The following is a 20,698-nucleotide window of genomic DNA, read 5'->3' as shown; positions in this document are numbered from 1 at the left end:
ATGAAAAAGACAAGTGCTAGTATTTTTTTAAGAAAGATATTTTTCTTTTTATTTATAAAATAATAACAACATAACTCACCAAACATAACAACTGATCATATCCGTCAAAAAAGAAAACCAACCGATCATAAATATCTCCAATTAAAAAAATTCATAAATTAATTAATTTACTTTTTTGTAGGATAATAACAAACAAGAGCTTCTTAAATATTTGGTAGCTTCAGTAATTAGTTTCCACGATCAGATGTGGTGACTCTCACACGCTTTCTTTTTCGACGCTGATTTGAATCGGTGTAGATAGAAGTTTCATGGTGAAACGCTGCGTTTTCGAATAAAAAAAAGAAAATGAATGGAATTGGGAGTGGAAGGTTTAGTAATATGGAGATGGAGTACATTAGAAGACATCACCGGCACCAGCCTGGAAACAATCAGTGTGTTTCTGCTCTTGTTAAGCATATTAGAGCACCGCTTCCTCAGGTTCCCCTTCTTTCTTTTCTTTTTTCTTTTTATTTTATTTTCACGGTTTGTTGTGTTAGAATTCAGTTACGGTTGTTAGAATGCGTTTTTATTTTCTTTTAAACAGTGTTTTATTTGTTCAAAAGAAAAAAAAATGGTGATGGTGTTTTTATTGTTTGGTCATTTGATTTGGAGTGAAGATTTGTGGTTATCTATATGTTAAAACGGTTAGCTGATTTTTGGTAAAGAGCTATGAAACACAGGCACTACGTGACGCTAACACGTAGATATTTGTAATAATATGATAAAATGGAAGTGATTAAATGTAATTACATGAGTCGGTGTTGTGTTGGTGTCCATACACCGATACATGTGGGATATTGACATGTCTTCAATCCAGTGTTGTTAGTTGTTGATCGGGAAAAAAGTGGTTTGTTTAAATTCCACTTTGCAACAGTGTTATAGCGTTGCTATAGCTGCTATTTGACAACAATTTGTATTAAAAAATGTATTGTGGAACAATAGTGATTTGTTCAAATATTGTACTGCTGTTTAACAACACCGATTCAATCTGATTTGAAGTATTGGTACTACATAGGTAAAGAGTATGTATGGAAAATGCTTCGATGTTTGTTCGGTCTATTTTATGGTTAACCGTCTTCGCAGTACAATGTGGTATGATCTGCTTCTATTTTTTAGAAGTTGTTAACAAATGTTTGTGTTAAGAAGAACTTAAGTGGAAGATGATCTATTTGTTGTCAAATAATGAAAAACATGGTAGTGTGGTCCATGTGAAGCATAGCTTCTTCCTGGATTTAGCTGCTTTTAAATGATTGGTGGTCTTCTTTACATTCTGCATTTTTAGCATCATCAAATTAATGGTTCAATCATCTTGGTTTTGTTGATGCAAATTGTGTTGCCAAAGTTGAATTATTACATTTTTAAGTGGTGTAAAAGTTGAATCATTACCCAATCATAATTATTCAATCATTATTTGTTAACATGGTGAGTTATTATTAAAGCTTAATTGTAGTTTAAGTCTTTTTATTTTTATCAATTCACAAAATCTGTCCATCTATTTTAAAATCTAACAATTTTGGTTTCTCATTTTGATTTTTTAATTAAAAAATGGCGATCTGGCATGTTTTGAATAACGTGCCATATAGAATGATTAACACCAACGAAATTGCAATAAAACCTTTTAAAAACTTAACTTTCATTTTTTCATCTTTATAATTTAATTAATGACATATGAATAATTAATGCATCTAGATGGTTTTATATCATGAAATCGTATGCCACATCATTTAAAATATGTCAAAGTCATTTTTTAGTTCAAAAATATGAGGGAGACACTGAAATTGTCGACTTTTAAAATAGGGGATCAATTTCGTGAATTGGTGAAAATAAAGGGAACGGAACTGCAATTAAGTCTATTATTAATTGTCGGTGTGAAACAATATTACACTTACCGTGCATCTGCTTTGAATCCTATTTTTTTTGTATAATGCTATGTTTATGTTTATGCTTTTCTAGCAGCTGTCTTCTCTGTGTGATGTTTATTTATGATGCTTGATCTAGGTGTGGTCCTTGGTGAGGAGGTTTGATCAGCCACAAAAGTACAAACCATTTGTAAGCAGATGTGTTGTGAAGGGAAACCTTGAGATAGGGAGTTTAAGAGAAGTTGATGTTAAATCAGGGCTTCCTGCTACTACAAGTACAGAAAGATTGGAGCTCCTTGATGACAATGACCATGTTCTCAGCATCAGGATTATTGATGGTGATCATAGACTTAGGGTATGAATATATATCCGTACACCAAACTAATTTATTTATTTTTGGTATATTTCCTTCACACCACAAAATTCCAGCTTAAAATCTATATGATATCCTTTATCTTTCAGAACTACTCTTCTGTCATGTCCCTCCACCCAGAAATCATTGATGGAAGGCCAGGTACATTGGTAATTGAATCTTTCGTGGTGGATATACCTGAGGGAAACACCAAGGATGAGACCTGCTACTTCATTGAAGCCGTAATTAAGTGCAATCTCAAATCACTTGCCGATGTCTCAGAAGGGATTGCTGTTCAAGACCGCACCGAACCGATTGATCAGATGTAGGAGCTTATAATAAGAAGTTGCTGCCATGGATGAAGCCTCAGCAGCTTTCCTTTTGGAGGTTTAGGAGACGGACTGGCGATTGATCTGCTTCGATTAATTATAAATGAGTGTTTTATTTTATATGCTCTATCGATTATCCTTTGTTATATATTCTGGTTTCTGTCTTATGTAGTAAAAGAACAACAACAGTATTGAGATGTGATTGGATCCAGTTCAGTAACAAGTGATAGATGATGTGCTTCTTGGAGATGTCTATGGTTATGTTTTTTCTTGGTATGTTCTTTATTGTATATATAGGTGGTGGTTAAACAATAAACATGGTCTGTAAATTTGGTTTGATTTGTCAGTAAATTTGAGGTAGCCGAGGTTAATTCTTGTTACAGTGTTCTATAGCTACTTCCATTTTTGTGTTTCCTTTGTACATACTTTAGTTCCTTCCATTTTTCTTTTTAGTTTTCATGGGATGAGATTCAACTAAGGTGAGCCCTACAAAAGCCCTAGGTGGATTTGGATTCAACCGACCTAAGTTATTGGATAGAGATTAGATCGCTCACATCCGTTTGATCTTCATCTAAAGGATGAAATCATTGATTGCAGCGATTCCAAGTACACTATGGTAGGATGGATATAGGAAATGGAAAAAGGATAGGATGGGTACATTCTTTTATTTTTTTTTGGGTCAACAGGATAGGGTAGATTCTGAAGGTTGAACATTTGCAGACTCTGGTTTGCATGTCACAAATTTGTTAAATATTATTTCTCTTTTACAATTTCAATTAGCATATATAAATTTATCATTTAAATGTTAAAACAGTAATTTATGAATTTTATTAAAATGTACTCTATTCAATTCTGTATAACTTTATAATCAATCACAAATCGTATCATCAGATAGGCTTGCAATTAATAATTGTCTTTCTTTTGACAACAAAAAACTAATAACTGTCTTAATACTTGAACCAAATGAATTTTGATTGATTAATAGTTTAGTGTATCTAAATTAAACTCGTCATTATTATGTTTTAATGGTATAACTATTATTAAATGGTAGCGAGATTAAGTTTTTTATTTATTAAAAAATGTTTAATTTGTTGAAATTACATCGATAAAAAATAATACCATTTAAAATTATTACAATTGAAAAAATTGAATATGCGACCAACTCAAATCATTCAGTAGGTTAATACCATAAAATGACAAAATGTGTCCGAAATATCCAAGCATCTGAAGTTGTAACATTGAAGACATTATAGTCATTGATTGTATTTGTATTGGATCGAAGTTGAACTATCAATATGAAGCAAAATAATATTGCCCCAAAGCAGAAAACCAAAACAACACTACAATAAATGAGAAACTAAAATAACGTCGCGCCAAAACAACAAAATCACAACAAAAAATACGAAAGAAAATTAAATATGTGAGAAAATTACTTAAAATTACTTATTTAAATAACAAAGAATGAAAGAAACAATTTATATTAATGATTTAGGATTAAAAGTTGATCCTTAACCACTCCTCTTAATAAAGAGAAAGAACCCAAAAGAAAAGGGGTGGCTAAATTTCAAGGAGGGAGAGAATGAACCGCTAAATGCAAACAATTAAGAGAGACTAAGATAGTTACATATATGAGATTTTGTCAATTTTACATCATTTAGTCACAAAAGTTGGATAATAAGATTTAACTAACTTTTGAAAAAAACGAATGAATGTAAAATTTCATTTACAAAATCAAGTCTAATCTACTAAGTAGGATTGACTATATATATATATATATTGGTAAGTTATAGAATATAATTATTGTATAAAAATATTCAATCGTGCAATTTGAAACATATTATATCAAGTTATGTGTCTAAGAATTTTGTTTCTTCTTAGTTAGGTCAGGTCATGTATGTTGACAGTCTGAAAAACAAACAAAAGATTCTCTCGCTGAGAGGCGATGAGTATCGTGCATTTGCCAAATTTTACTTCATATTGCGTTAAACATATAATTCCATTTACTTCATATTGCCAAAATTTTATTTTTATCACCATCAATCCAAATATGCAGCACTTGTGAGAGAATTCTAATGTTAGACTAATGTGGATCTCAACAATACTCTACAGAGAATTCTAATGAATGAATCGAATCAACTTCATTGATTGATGAACGTATGGAGTTGCAAAAATGTTTATATATATGTTAAACATAGAATTCCATTTTAAGTAAATTTTATAGAATCCCAAAACATTATAGTAAATTTTTACATCTATGAAAGTAGAAAAATACCCTTTATTAATAAAGATAATTTGATAATATTATCCCTGACTCGCTTTTACTTATAGATATTTTTTAACATATGTGAAAAGTTACACCCATTTATGAGCATTGTTCATTCCAATTAACAGATACCTGAAGTGAGAAAAAAATGGAGAACCTGCTTGTCGTTTGATATTTCAAACAAAACATTTCACAGATTACATACAACGATCAGCAAAAACCTAATAATGGACCTAAAAGGGCTCAGATTAAAACCCTTGCGTTGAAGTTTTGGATTTTTGGCTTGCCCCTTTTCTATGCCAGCAGAAAGGCAATACAATCTTTAGAACTACTATTTCTTCATTCATAGATTATTCATTCAAACTTCAAAGTATAGACCCACCACCAATAATTGAAGCCAGGATTCAGGAACTCTGGGTTGGGAAACAATAATACTTCAGAGAGTTGCGTCTTATTTCTTTCAACACTTTTGTTGACGATTTAACTCGCTAACAGACAGTTCGGTCACAATCTCCACAATTTCATAATAAGGAAAAAATTCTTAAAAATGAAGAATGCATAGGCAACTAATCACAATTGTTCCAATGTCCAATAAATATCTTTCTATAAATTACACGGTTCTCTCCAAAAAAAATATTGCTCGCAGCAAGAGATGTAATATTCTAATAGTTGACCTATTTTATGACAGAATTGCATGGACAAAGGAGGGAAACTGCAGAATAGATTAAAAAAACTACCTGTAGGACTTCAAGATATACTGTACAGAGCTTCCCCTATAATTAGTACAATAATAAACAAGCAGAGAGAAATATTACGCCAGTACAAGATCCCCTTCTGCTTCTTCTTGTTCTTGTTGTTCTGGCAGTCTTCCTTCCCGATACGGGAGAAGTAATCGCCTAATTTCTTCTGCATTCAGTGTTTCGTACTCTAATAGTGCGTTTGCTAGTGCATGTAATGCCTTCTCATGCTAAAAAAATGTCAAAAATGGCTAGTTATGACTTTTTACATGCCAAACAGTAAAGATATCAAACACTGCATAATTCAAGGTTGCAAACATTTTTCAATGAATTTATGCCTTAAAGTTGCTTCTGCTGTATGCCTTAAAGCTTACTATACAAGTGAACCATTCAATCCTTTTTTCAGGCTCAAAATCAATAGGATCCATTTGATGCCCGTTCATTTTAATTTAAAAACCAACCACCCTTTCGCCACAAGAACATGTTAATCTCAATGAAAGCAAGAGGTTTCTCATTTTACATAAAATATTATATATACAATAATATTCAACATACCTTCTTCAGAAGAGCTTTCACACGATCATATGCTTCTCTAAGGAGTTTAACAACCTGCAGAACAGGAAAAGCTCAGCTCTAATTATGAATTTTATTGTTGATATTACATGACTTTCATTATCGAAATGTTAAAAATATATAGATTTGTAATACTTGCCTCTGCATCAATACGTGACTGCATTTCAGAACTTGGTCTCTCCTTTATATGAATTGGTCCAATTGTATCACTCATCCCACAACTTGATACCTGGTGAAGAGAGTTTAAAATACAACAGAATCAAGCAATGAGTTTCAAGCTCATTTTTATATGAAAAGATATGTACAGAATGTCTCAACTGCACTTTCCATAATACAAGGGGATCAGAATATTACCATGTATTGGGCAAGCTCGGTAGCAGATTGAAGATCACTACTTGCTCCAGTTGTGACATTATCCCGACCAAAGATAAGCTCTTCTGCAACTCTTCCTCCCATACAAACATCAAGCCGAGCTAACAACTGCTTCTTACTTATTGACGTCTCATCACTTGAGGGAAGCTGAGTGACCATTCCTAAAGCAGATCCACGTGGCATGATTGTTGCCTTGTGAATTGGATGTGCACCGTCGGTGTTAAGGGCAACAATTGCATGGCCGCTCTCATGGTAAGCAGTAAGCTGGAATGTTTACAACCATTAATAACATAAACGAACATACATCAATGGATTAATATTTTATTTACAGTAAACAAAAGGTTATTATTTGACAGATAAATACTTGCTATTGCAAAGTGGTACAAAGAGCAGAACATTTCATAATACCAGCAAAATCTAATTATGCTAAATAAAATACACCAAAAAGAAGCCCAAAATATTGATAAACTATTTGTTTCTGAACAACCAGTAGGTACAGGGAATTTTTTTTTACAAAAAACCAATTTACCTATCATATCAACTCACCAGTTAACAACTGATTTAGGAACTAAACTATTTGTTAGACGCTCATCCAATTTTCTATTTGCATAAATATAAAAGGTCGATATTTTCTCAGACTATTTCATTGCACAGTATATGGAATGGTCAAGTTACCAAAACTTTGCGTCCAAGTATTTTTTAGCCTTCTGATGTTAAGCCTGCTGCAATCATAAGACATGTTCACTATTATGATCATAGAATTCTAGTATACCTATAAGCCTGTTGTAACCTCACATCGTGGGTTTACAACTACAGGGAAAAATCTGGAATTTGTAGGTAATGTAGCACAGAAGTTTCATTTTCAAATTTTTAGATAACAAGATTAAAAAATGTAATGGAAACCTATAGTTTACATCAATCAAATAAGCCACAGTTTTCCCTTACATACCTTTTTTGACTCTTCCGAAATAAACATTGTTTTTCGTTCTGTGCCCATAATTATTCTGTCTTTTGCAAACTCCAACTGTGCAGCTGTTAATTTCTCTGCACCTTCCACCGCAGCTTTAATGGCAGCAATATTCACCAGGTTTGCAAGATCTAGTTTATGTGATTATATAATTACAGAGAACACCATTCAGTGATTAGACGAAGCATAAGATTCACGTCAATAGAAATCATGTCATGTCAAATATATTTAAATCATAATTCACCTGCCCCATTGAATCCTGGGGTACCACGAGCTATTGCTTTAACATCTACATTTTCGGCTGTAGGTTTATCTTGCAGGTAGAGTTCCAATATTTCTTGCCGGCCACGTACATCTGGATTTGGTACAACGATCTGGAATTCAGAGTTTGTTAGTCGTCTTATCTTCTATATTATATACGCATTAACAGGGTACAACAATCTGGATTAAAAGATAAAGAGGAAAGTATTTTTGACCAATGTTATTTCTTATTTTCTGTCTCTTGTTTAGTTTGTTAATTCTTGCTATAGGAGGACTTATTACCATTTTCCTACTGCTCTTTTTTCTCTAAAAATATTCATTTATTGGAGAAAAAATGAATATAAGAACTTACATGTCGATCAAATCTACCAGGCCTCGTTAAAGCTGGATCAAGAATATCAGGCAAGTTTGTTGCAGCCATTAATATTATTCCCTAAAACATAAAAAATGGTGAATAAATTTGGAAAAGAAGAAACAAATAAATTGCAACACTAACTGTTCAAAATTACCTCATTCTGCTCAAACCCATCCATTTCAACAAGTAGTTGGTGCAATGTCTTCTTGGTGTGACCCTCCCACTGTTTCCTTGTTGATCCAACTGCATCAATTTCATCAATGAAAATAATGCAAGGAGCCTACAGAAGGTAGAGGCGAAAATATATGTTCAACAATCAGAAACATGTAAAGGTCTGTGTGTTATAGTAAACCAGAATAGAAGACTGTATTGAGAGACCGTCAACCAAAAACAACAAACCTTCTTTTTGGCTGCTTGAAATAAGGATCTTACACGTCGAGCACCGACTCCAACAAACCTGAGCATGAACATAATTACAAATATAATCATCCATAACAGCCAACATATTAAATTCGTAAATGCAATGAAAATGGCTACAGTATACATGCACAAAATACCCATCCATAGACGGCTTACAAGTTACAACTGCCAGAAGAGACAGATTAAAGTTTGAAATTTCGTTAAGAGATCATATGAAAACATTTCGTCATCTAATTTACCAACATAGAGTGCCACACATCTAAAAAAAATAAGAAATTCTGGAATGTTTATAACTTATCACAATGTTACATACATCCCTACCAGCATCTGTCTTCTCCAAGCAGCACACCTTGTGCACGGCCCAATATGTTTTTCCACCTTGTTTTTATGTTTTTTTCCTGTTGTGAGTGAATAGAACAGAGAAGGCCACACATTATACCCAGGTCAATTTTTTTTTGTTTTCCCTTCTGTTTTATGCTAATAGAGCAAAGTAGGCTTTATTTTTTTGTAATTTTTCACCTCTGTTCAGCCACGACAACTTCATCTCTGTCTGGATGATGATGATCTTTGATTCCTATTGACTAGAAATTTTATTTGAGTCTTGGTATTTAGTTACTTCAAGTCTTAGAGGCTTTAACTTGTTTATTTCCTTGACTTTTGTTGGTATTTACATCTATCTGAAGACTTGTGGCTTTTTAATGCTAATTATGAATATTTCATGAACTTTGTGATAAGTATTTAAGAACTTGGGGAACCCTCCCTTAAAAGCTAGCTATCAAGGGGGAAGAACCAAGCCACTTAAATACTCCATCAAGCATCCCATACTAGTCAAAGTGGGACTTGCGCACCCCACAATACCCAATTTCCTATCATTTTGTTACGATGTGTTTAAAGTATTAATCATGTAATATGTCCAAAAAAATAGTCAAATACCGACCATCCCACCACACGCTATCCCGGTATCCCAGTTTTTGGGTCGGCCACACCGCACCACTTTCCGGCATCGACACCATAGTCGTTAACAAACAGCAGAATTCTTAATACACCACTTTTGGAAGAACATAAAATGTGCCACCATTCTAGCATACCATGTGCCCACTTAAAATAATAGATACACAAAATATAGAAAGCAAAAGAAGACTTACATCTCTTCAAATTCCGACCCTGCACGATAGAAAAATGGAACACCGGCTTCTCCAGCAATAGCCTTCAAGGTCCCAGATAAAGCAAACAATCAGACCATAATAATAATTAATTTCAATGGATTAATTTATAACTAATATTGAAGTTATAGCTCAGTTGAATTATGCAAAAAGTGTAAAAAATATGTCATAGATAAGAACCAGAGTCCAGATTTATGTTCTTCCATGAACTTCCCAATGTCTCATACAGTATAGTATAACTAGGACCATGGTAGTTAAAATCAGGAGTCAGCACGTAAAATCATCGTGGGATTTTACAATCTTGCTTCCCTTCCCCGTGCTCATTGATGACGAGCAGAAACCCAAATTGACCGGAGAAGACGAAACTGTCGCGCACGGCAGTGGAATTGGTGGAATCAGCGCTTCTGCACGACTCCGCGTGTTTTAGCAGCGTAGGGTTCGCAGGTCGGGTCGGCGACCCAGTTTCTAAAAAAACGTAACCGTCATTTTTGAAACACTAATCAGATCACGATTTTAGGGGGAACAATCACTGGAACAGTTAGTTTCTCCCACTAATTCCTAATTAATTGCACTTTCCTTTCCAATACAATGATTCATTGCACTTCTTCTCTCACATACACACTTTCAACTTCAGTAAATTATTCCCCGTCTCTATAAACTTTACATGATTCAGAACTCCCTTACACACTCTCAAACCATTCCCTCACATTCTCTCAAATTCTCTGTTTCTATCTATCAAAAAAATTAAATATGAATCTAATTATCCCAAATCTGAGTTTCTTTTAAGTATTTTGTTGTTTTTTTACTAAATTATGTTGTTTGATAGGCATATGTATGAATTTATATGCAATATATATGAATTTCTAAATTTGGTAGGATCTTACGATCTGTGTTACAATATCACAATTTAAAATCCTGCATAGGATCTAGAATTGGACTACCTTGACTAGGACAATGTGCCGCATCAAGAATCATAATGAATCTAAAATGCACGTAGAAGACCAAAAGGTTCTAATTACAATACAATAGTTATGGAGTTTTAAAAAATGTCAAACTAGCTTTAGAAAATGTCGGCCTATAGAATTTAACTGACCTTGGCTAGCAAAGTTTTTCCAGTTCCAGGTGCCCCTGTCAAAAGAATCCCCTGAAAAAAGGATCAACTTAGCATTACTTCATAAACAAAATATTACAACCAAATTGCACTAAGAAGCATGTTCATCAGCATAGCATGCAATAAAAATTATAAGAATACATAATATCATGATGACCAAAGCCTAACATGTTTATTAGTGAGAACAACACACAGGGCATATAGAGATGGAGTGATGGACTGAATATTTTATCAGCTACTAGACAGTTATGGGAATAAGTATTGTGTTACCACAAGATATACATGTAAAGTAGAAAGAAATGTGAACAAAAGCTATCGGTAAATTAAAAACAAAAAGACCAATAACTTATGTAGACCTTTGGTAACTTTCCTCCAAGGCGTGTAAATTTAGATGGATTTTTTAGGTACTCTACAACTTCCTCAAGTTCTTGCTTTGCATCATCACAACCTTTCACATCCTTAAAAGTTTTTACATTCTGCAAGGAGAGAGAAAGAGAGAGATATATATTAAAAATATGATTACATAAGGTGTGGAAGAATTTCTCATTTGCTCATAAATCGTATACGCAAGACCTTCATATATGACATTATGACTAATAAGGAAACTAATAATTCATTTGGTAGTACCAAAAATACTTCAAGAACAAATGAGGGTGGTCACATATTCCAGATTAATTGTTGACTGGTCAACAAAATAGTTAGCATTGGCATGATTAGTGGGGATTATCTTATTTGGATGATTAAATAATTGTTCATGTATTACATATATCATGCTATTGTTCATTAACCTATTGCAGTTACAATCTTGTCATCCAAGATACTCACTGACAACCCAAAATTTCTTGCTAATACATACCTAAACTATTTTCCAAAAGACAGAATAATCTATATGCCATATTGTAATAGAGTAATAGTATATCAGAAAGAACAGATTAACGTGTTAACCTTTTCTGGCATTACTTCCTTGTTTAGCTCCTTTGGGGTATAGGAAGAACTTGAACCAACACCTGAAGTGCCAATCCCACCCAAGCTTCCGATGTATTTTTGAAGTGCAGTAGCACCCATAAACCTAACAGGACATATAGTAGGAATACAAGTATACAAAAATTAAAGAGTTGATGTTATACAACAGAATGAGAAAAGGAGAGATAGGAAAACTAAAGTCACATACCAGACCAACCCCACAGCTACAGTAAATAAAATAGTTGAGATAAGCTCCTGTGCAAAACGTGATTTGTTTGATACTTTCTGATCAACCTGAAAAACGAAGCAGCTTCATGAGATTCCGATAACAAACCAAACGAATTGAACACTAGAATCTGAAATGCAAATGGAAAACTGAACAATTTAGTTCTATAATATATAAGTATGCTAACCACTCAATGCATAAGAAAAGTCTTCTGATAAAATTGTTACCATAACCACATGCAATGGCTGCTTCTCGGATATTCCGGGGTTAAGAAAAGTCTCATCTGTGTTACCTGATGCCCGCTGCTTCAACTCTTGCAACTGAAAATATATGTTTGTCGTAAGTTGACCGCAACATGATAATAGTATACAAGTTAATTATAAACTGAAATTATCAAATGAAGATGTTATTATATTATAGTTAACAAAAGGAAAAATTGCAAGAATCAGTGGACAACAACTATCCTTTAAGCTAATCATAAATTCTATCATGTATTCTTAGATAAGAAGACAACAACAGCAACAACCAAGTTTTATCCCACTGAGTAGTGTCAGCTACATGGATCAAACGATGCTTTAATGCTCTATCATATAGCATATCTTTTTCTAATTCATTAATCACTAAGTCTTTCCTAATAGTTTCTCTTGTAGTTATTCTAAGATAAGAAGACCAATCAAATAATTCAGACCCAGAATATATCGGAGAAATATTACCTAGTAATTTGTATAAGTAGGAAAATAATAATTATCCATAAAATTTAGTAAAAAGAAAACCACCAAATCTATTTTCTTATCAGGTTTGTCAATGACATTGTGGTACTTCTGTCAAGAAAGAACCAATCCTCAAAAAGTCCTAATGCTTTCTCCTTCTAGAGCTTTTCTATGTAATTCACCCAGGTTAAATCATGTTTGGATCTCCCTCTAATTTCTCCATCATGGATGATAGTGTCATGAACAACTATCTGAAAAGCTTAAGCTTGACAAAAAAACTAGAGTTACGTAAATGACGGATTACAATAGACAAACATCTGTTAAGCAATTTGTTCAAAACAGCCACTAAAGGAACTCACCGATGACAATACACACAAATCTCTTAGATGATGATTGTGGAAAATAAAGCAAAACAGAATTACTTTTGAACAGACTAATATCAACAAATAGATACAAAACCAGATGCCTAGTTGCACACTTGCACTCCACCTCCACTAATGAACAATGGGGCACTGTAAATTCAGTAATACAGACTAAATGTTGATTCAAAACGCAGAAGAACAAGAACATAAGTAATCCAATTTCAAAATGATTACCAATGTAGGAAGGCTAGAAGATTTTCCAGACTCCTCATCAGGAAGATATTCTGCAATACCATTTGTGACTACTAAAGCTCGAAGATATTCTGCAACTCCTCTACTATCCACAGCTCGATCCCTTTCTTCAAATCTCTTTATCACAGACTCAGGACTATAATAAACAAATAAAAACATATATAATTACATAAATGTAAATTGAAAGGAAAAGAAAAGAAAAACCTAACAAATAACTAGGCAGTACTATTGTAAAACCTAGGTGAATTTTCCCTAAAGTCAAGTTTCCTTTTTCCAAAGTAAATTGTTGCATGTCCTACAATCTATAACAACACTCAAATCCAATTTTTTCCAAACACAATACAACATGTAAATTTTCTTCTATCTTATTCCTATACTATCATTCATATAATCTGTGTGGATAAACAGCTAAATCAAGAAATAGCATATTCACTAATCATATAAGTGTGTAACTACTTATGTATAAGTTATTTCTATAACAAGAGATAAAATAAAGTCAAATTGTTTTCGTATAAACTATGACTGTTTACAGAAGCTATCTTGACGAGTTTACCGAAATAAGCTAAAATCTACTTATTTACATGTTATAAGTTGTTTGCATAAGTTCTCTCAACGAGTCTCATAGATGTTTATACCAATAAATGAACTCAAATAATTCAATCCAAACCAGCCCTCAAAATTACAAATTTGAAATTTCGAATTGAATTCCACACACACAAACCTATGCTTATTGAGCTCAATAAACAATGCACTCTGCTTAACAGCATCCTTCGGATTCGCATCGGCATCAGAAATCAACTTTGCCAACCGTTTCTCCTGCCGCCAAAACGGCCACCAATCAAACAATTCCGAAAATGCCCTCTCCAATCCTTCCCTCGCTCTCACCCAAAGTCCAACCAAAAACACCACTATCCCTAACCTTCCATCACCAACAACCAAATTCGCATCCTTCTTTTCACTCTCCGAATTCTCGGAATTCTCGCCATCAACAGCTTCGAATCTCGATTCATTTGAATCCAAAATCGCAACGGTGTTGTCTTCTGTTGTTAAATTTATGATAGGCTCGGCTGCCACGTCAGCGGAATCCGAGCGAGGTTCGGATAGGTTGTTGTTGTTGTTATTAGGGCTAGGTTCAGAGTGGGGAGTAGTTGTGTCTTCGCGAAATGTGCAGAGGAGGGGAGTGAAGGGGACGCGCGGGTGGAAGCGCGTGGGATTGAAGGAGAAGTGGTGAGGTTTGTGAGTGGAGGAGTGGTTTGGAGAGAGGAATGGGAGGAGAGGGTTGGAGAGAAGGGAAGTTTGAAGTGTTGCCATTCTTCTTCTTTCTCCTTTCCCTCTTCGTGTTGGAGAAAGAAAAGAAGGGATTGTTGTGAGGAAGAACAAGATGCACGTAATGTAAACTGTAGCCTTATCCAACACTACTCAAATTGGCGCCGGCTTCTCATTTTTTGTGTATGTGTGGATTTTTACATTTATAACAACAACATCAATATCTCACTATCGACTAATACATAATTGGTATACATTATGGACTCTAACTCTTTGTTTTCTAATTGGTACACATTAGACATAGCGAAGAGAGTTTTGTATAATTGAATTTATGTATATTTATATCAAATGTCTGCCTTATTTCACAAAAATTAGGGTTGAGCATAATTTAACTTAATTTATATTTTATTTTGGAATATATGATAAAAAACAATCTCAAACTTTGAAAAAACATATTTCCTCCGTCAATAATTAATTCACTTGTAAAAATTATTTGTCCTAAAATAAATGATGCATTTTAATTTTGCGTTATTTATTTTTTTGTTTATTGTACCATGTAATAATAAATTGATTCATATTTCAAAAGAGTAGTTTAATAATATTATGTGAAATAATCAAATAGATCAATTATTATGTAACAGATGAATTTCAAATGTCATTCAAATTAATCGATTTCATTCACATTTTTTATACATAATTTCATTTCCACGGTTCCCACAACCTTAAACGTCTACTTTATATTGGAATGTTTACTATGCCTCCACTAAGGTAATTATCGAAAGGTATTCTATTTTATATTCTTGCGAGCTTTTAAATGTGAATGTTGAATTTATATAAAGATGTAATAGTTGCTCAAACCGCTTCTAAATCTCACTAATATACTAGAATGTCTCTTTCGAGAATACAAATTTGAATACAATACACTACCAAAATATTGCCACCCTTTTATATACCGTAGATGTTACATGAGTAATAACATAAATATATACACTAATATTGTCTGTCCTATTACAACCCAAAATATCTTTTACAATTCTTTTATCCATACAAAATATAATGTAGTTTAGATTTAACTAACCTCACTCAAAACAGTTTGAGAGTGACAAGTAGAGTGGGTGAGAAATGTGATTCTAGAAAGCCTAAGCTTCTAATTATTACAACCCAAAATATCTTTTACAATTCTTTTATCCATACAAAATATAATGTAGTTTAGATTTAACTAACCTCACTCAAAACAGTTTGAGAGTGACAAGTAGAGTGGGTGAGAAATGTGATTCTAGAAAGCCTAAGCTTCTAATTATTACAACCCAAAATATCTTTTACAATTCTTTTATCCATACAAAATATAATGTAGTTTAGATTTAACTAACCTCACTCAAAACAGTTTGAGAGTGACAAGTAGAGTGGGTGAGAAATGTGATTCTAGAAAGCCTAAGCTTCTAATTATTACAACCCAAAATATCTTTTACAATTCTTTTATCCATACAAAATATAATGTAGTTTAGATTTAACTAACTTCACTCAAAACAGTTTGAGAGTGACAAGTAGAGTGGGTGAAAAATGTGATTCTAGAAAGCCTAAGCTTCTAATTAGACTCTATATCAATTATCTCTATAATTGTTGAATCGTAGGGGTCTATTTCTTGGATCATTGTTGTTATTCAGTCCTTCTTAGATCAATTAGCTATGGGTTATGTTTGCATAGAATAAAGTATCCAATGAAATAGTGGTAACGCTAAATTTAGAAATGATTTAGAGCTTCGCTGAATAATGGTCCCATAATCTATGAATTCAATTTATGCAAAACTTATACCACTTCACTTGTAATGAATAAAAGCTGAATTAATTTCAATTGGGATTAACAATTATATCAGGTTGCCATAAAATTGCGTTGTTTCTTCCAGGATTAACAGTTATATCAGGTTGCTATAAAAAATCATCGATATTTTATTTCATTAGCATTAGCTATTAACTTTTAAAGGAAACTACTATAAAACACAATTACAAGCAAGTGGATTCTTTTTTTCCGAGAAGTCAATAGAAACCATGAAGACCAAATAAATAAATTTTTTAGTTTTCACATACGTACCAACTACAAATTCTTCAAAAAAATTGCTTACATTCAAAAATTTAAAAATTAACTATGGTTGAAACAAGCTGATATTCAGAATCAGATAATCAAATACAAGAACCCATAATTTTTAAGACAGCCCTCATTTCTACCATCGTGCGTGCTGAACGTAACCAATGTTTGGTTTATTCAAAGCGAAAGGGCAAGGCTATTGAATGTGACCGGGATACTGCATCATTCCAGGGCCAGCTTGTGGTGGCATCGTACCAGGTGGGATGTAAGGGTTATTATGCATCCGTTGCATACCCTGCGGTCCTGCTGGTGGAGCTGTTCCCCATCCAGCCTGAGATTGAGGTATAAAATTCTGGTTGTTCATTGGAGCGTATTGAGATGTATTGTACTGTTGAGGAGGAGGCCCATTCATGGGAGCTTGTTGTTGCCCTGAAATAGAGGGCTGAGTGTTCATAATGGGTGGTGGTGGATTAGGAATGGTATAGTCTCTGCTTCTGTCATTATTGACCTGTAATCACACAGCAGAAATTTATATATTTTTGTGTGATAATAACCACTACTAGATCATACTCTCAAAAGCTTGAAAGATTATTTCACAATATTGAATACCGATATATGGGGCACCCCCTACCCAAAAGCATAAAAAGGGAAACATCATACAGGAAATTTGATAGAATTTGAGACACTATCAAGCATTTCTAAAATGACATAAATCCCTATTTTATGAGGGTAGGCTGGTTACCTTTATACTCAGATCAGTATGACGTGAATAGGAGAGATGAAGCTTGCAAAATCCCCCGTCATAAATGCAGTGTCCTTCCAAGGCTTCCTTGGCCACAATGGCTGTTTGAATATCTGTAGTCCATAGAATGCCAAGATATTAACAATATCCTTAACTGCAATTATTATAAAATAATAAAACAAGTACAATATTTCTAATTACCAACCAGACTCAAATCACCATTGTTCAGACTAAAAATGCGTGCGCGCATGCGCACACATATATATTAAGACCTGATCCTTCCATCAATTTGTAGGATCACAGGTACCCGATTTTCAAAAAAACAAGAAAGATAGATGTACATTAAAAAAATTGAATACTATCACCAAATAAACAATTTAAAAACCTGACCAACATAGAGGATGTTGACAGTGGCTAGCACACTGGTATACACAAATAATCAACAATAGAAATATAAACAAAGATGAATGAATGTATTGAAAGAACCAAACCAAACCTGGATATTGAATCAGAGCCTGTAAACCGCCATTCTTATCAAACATTGCAATCTTTTGAATGGGTCCAAAAGCAGAGAAAACCTGTCACAAATAGCAGAGAAAAGGCAGTATAATATCAGCTAAACTGTGGTGTGTCAGTCAATCTTTTGACAAATAGACAACTGCCAACTGCAGCTCAAAGTACCATGTGCAAGACATCCAAGGTAACAGCATACTGCATGTTCTCAATTGATGCAAGAAGTACATTACTCTCAGCCTCCAGTCTCTTCCCATCCAAACCCATCACGGACTGCAAAAATTTATAAATTACAAAATGAATTTATAAAACTGTGTTCCTTAGTAAGGAAGGCTTCATTGTGAATGAGGTGCATATCAAGTTAAAATAAGCAATTGAGAAGGCTTCATTGTGCACATTCAAGATGGTTACCTGCCCGTTTCCTTCCATAGCAGATTGAGCAACAGGAAGGTAAGGATTTGTGTAGTCTCTGAAACAAGAAAAACAGGGGTTATATAATTAAAAACTGAAAAAAAGATATCAAAACTGCCATGCAAATAAAAGGGCTAAAACATTATATGAAGTGGGAGATGTAGAACCAATGCCCGTGACAATGAATCAATTAAAAATCACCAAGGGAAAGATAAATTGTAGAACATAGGTTTCCTGTATGCCTTAGATGCCAAAAAAATCGGTAATACCTGCTTCTGTGACTTTGAAACTTGACACTTAAGTCTGAATGCCCGGAATATGTGATCTTAAGGGTACATGGTCCCACATGCCCAGCAAGCAGGTAGCTGATACCAAGGAGAAAAAAAATAAAGATCAATCACAAGAAACAGACAACAATTGAGCAACAATTATGCGTAAGGTATAAAGGCTATCAGCAGTACCAATGAAGCTGCAAATAACTACTATATTTTAGTCAAACTTGACAAATTTACTACTCATGATTGGTTCAGTTGGAATGATGTAGCTAACCATATTTCACATTTTCAACGATTCAGACAATTACAACAAGCACAAAAATAGTGTATAAACTCCAAAGTCAATAATGAAGACATGCACCACATTAACAGACGTAGATTCAATACAGTCGAACTAAATACCATGCCAAACAAGTAATACAACTGTCACCTAGGTATGCTTCTTCCATCCAAAGCATCCTTTGCAGAAGTAGCAGTTTCTGCATCTGAGAATTGCACCAGCGCCTAAACAGTTGAATATAAAATATAAGCTTGTGCCCCAGCATAGAAAATAAAGCCAAATGGATGAAGTGTGGCTAATCATCAAACCTGGAATCCAGCTGTCTTCTCAAAAGTAGTAATCTTATGCACAAACCCAAAGGCTGAAAAAACCTGCATACATGAAAAATAAGCTTTTAGAATTACAAAAATTAACAAATCTGGAATTTAGAATTAACCAATCTAGTAATCTAAAACCAACAAAAACCTGCATAAGATGAAAACATGAACAAATCTAGAATTTCAAAGTAAATCAGTTCCCTGTTTACATAAACTAACGGACATCATGCATCTACTAGAGGCCATGAGGATGGTTTTACTGCAGAACCTACTAGTGCTGATGGTAGGCCAAAATTATGGAGAGTCAAACTCTAGGGAATGACAATGGGTAGTAAGATAATGAGTAGGTGAAGGGTGAGCTGACAGTAAGTTAGTTAGAGGGAATGAAAAATAAAAAAGAGGGGATGCAGAGAAGAATATCTAATGCTGGCGAGAAAGGTAGAGCTGCCCATGTTTGACGGTACAGACCAAGACAGATGGATTACCAGAACTGAAGTTAATTTTGAAGCGCAGAACATCTCTAAGGAAGTGAAGCTCAACTTAACTAAGCATAGCACGGAAGGATCAAAACTAATGGGATTTTGTGCCTGGGAGAATCTAAATCAAACACATTGTTAATCTTCTCCAAGAGACCATGGACAATTTGGCATTTGACATGGAGGAGTTTAAGTGTGAGCTGATTGCTCATTGTGATGGTCAGAAGTTTGAAAACTCATTTGAGGAGCTTGCGTCTCTTTGAAAACCCAACATTGTCAAGTATTACATTGAAAGACTTTAACTAATTTTGTCTCAAGTCCAAGGGTTACCTCATGAGTGGCTTACAATCATCCATCAATAGCCGAGTGAGGACATTACACTCTAAGCTCTCAGCTTTAGTTCATACAGCTAGTCGGAGATATAAAGAGGAGATGAATGATAAGGAAGTAGGAGGTGAGACAATACATAGTCGTTTTTGGAAATGAAAGGGAAGGGAACAAATTGTTCGAAGTGAGCCCTGTAATAGCTTGAACCAAAAAGAGTTACGATTATGGGAAAACAGAGGAAGTTCAGGTTAAGGGCATACTCAAATCCACTCCTGTTTGTCACTTATGGGTTAGCCACTACTTGGCCCACACGAATTTAGCTTTTGTGTCTCTCGTCAAACTGAGGAAGAATGTTGCTAGTTGTCAAAAAAGTTGGGTGGAATGTCATATCTCCAACCCAGAATAGCCATATCGAAAATATAAGGTGTGGGTGTTTTTGTTAGAGAACAGTCTTCCACTTTACCAATGCCTAGAGAAATAACTTCGCTTGGTTGTGTTAATGAGAATGAAACAATGAATTCCAATGGGGAAATCACAACATTGGTAATCGAGCCAACATCAGTCATATGGCATGATCAATGTCACTACTCCTCATTCAGGGAAAGGTACGAGTAGTTGATAGTTACCACTGAATGGCACTTCTAGTTGTGGTCGTCTCATACATTGGTTTTATGATTGGCAAGGAGCTACCTCAG

The 20,698-nt window shown here is 34.1% G+C and overlaps 3 protein-coding genes across 3 annotated transcripts in view; 1 reads left to right on the top strand and 2 right to left on the bottom strand.

Moving 5' to 3' along the window:
* Nucleotides 1-119: 119 nt before the first annotated feature.
* On the top strand, nt 120-2,954 carry LOC101505121 (abscisic acid receptor PYL8). Its single transcript, XM_004498343.4, has 3 exons — nt 120-477; nt 2,038-2,253; nt 2,361-2,954. The coding sequence occupies exons 1-3, from the start codon at nt 346-348 to the stop codon at nt 2,577-2,579; spliced, it is 567 nt and encodes a 188-aa protein (XP_004498400.2). The 5' UTR covers nt 120-345; the 3' UTR covers nt 2,580-2,954.
* Nucleotides 2,955-5,403: 2,449 nt separating this feature from the next.
* Nucleotides 5,404-14,772, bottom strand: LOC101504494 (ATP-dependent zinc metalloprotease FTSH 11, chloroplastic/mitochondrial). Its single transcript, XM_004498341.4, has 17 exons — nt 14,036-14,772; nt 13,297-13,450; nt 12,218-12,310; nt 11,973-12,058; nt 11,747-11,870; nt 11,158-11,277; nt 10,784-10,834; nt 9,673-9,734; nt 8,507-8,564; nt 8,262-8,387; nt 8,105-8,185; nt 7,736-7,865; nt 7,474-7,622; nt 6,507-6,788; nt 6,292-6,381; nt 6,135-6,188; nt 5,404-5,809 (listed from the first exon to the last, which is right to left on the bottom strand). Exons 1-17 carry the CDS (start codon nt 14,623-14,625, stop codon nt 5,654-5,656), a joined length of 2,406 nt encoding a protein of 801 aa, XP_004498398.1. The 5' UTR covers nt 14,626-14,772; the 3' UTR covers nt 5,404-5,653.
* Nucleotides 14,773-16,619: 1,847 nt separating this feature from the next.
* LOC101504808 (polypyrimidine tract-binding protein homolog 2) overlaps nt 16,620-20,698 on the bottom strand; it is an 8,737-nt gene continuing 4,658 nt past the window's right edge. The window contains exons 4-11 of the mRNA XM_004498342.4: nt 19,192-19,254; nt 19,034-19,107; nt 18,598-18,693; nt 18,329-18,386; nt 18,086-18,190; nt 17,901-17,982; nt 17,405-17,517; nt 16,620-17,170 (exon numbers count right to left, since the gene is read on the bottom strand). Coding sequence (XP_004498399.1) covers nt 16,859-17,170; nt 17,405-17,517; nt 17,901-17,982; nt 18,086-18,190; nt 18,329-18,386; nt 18,598-18,693; nt 19,034-19,107; nt 19,192-19,254 — 903 coding nt within the window. The 3' untranslated portion in view covers nt 16,620-16,858. The remainder of the gene's footprint in view (nt 17,171-17,404; nt 17,518-17,900; nt 17,983-18,085; nt 18,191-18,328; nt 18,387-18,597; nt 18,694-19,033; nt 19,108-19,191; nt 19,255-20,698) is intronic.

The sequence above is a fragment of the Cicer arietinum genome, chromosome 4, assembly GCF_000331145.2.
Source record: "Cicer arietinum cultivar CDC Frontier isolate Library 1 chromosome 4, Cicar.CDCFrontier_v2.0, whole genome shotgun sequence".
NCBI classification, from domain to species: Eukaryota; Viridiplantae; Streptophyta; class Magnoliopsida; order Fabales; family Fabaceae; genus Cicer; species Cicer arietinum.
Note: the sequence above shows the minus strand (reverse complement) of the source record. Positions and strands in the feature narration are given on the sequence as shown.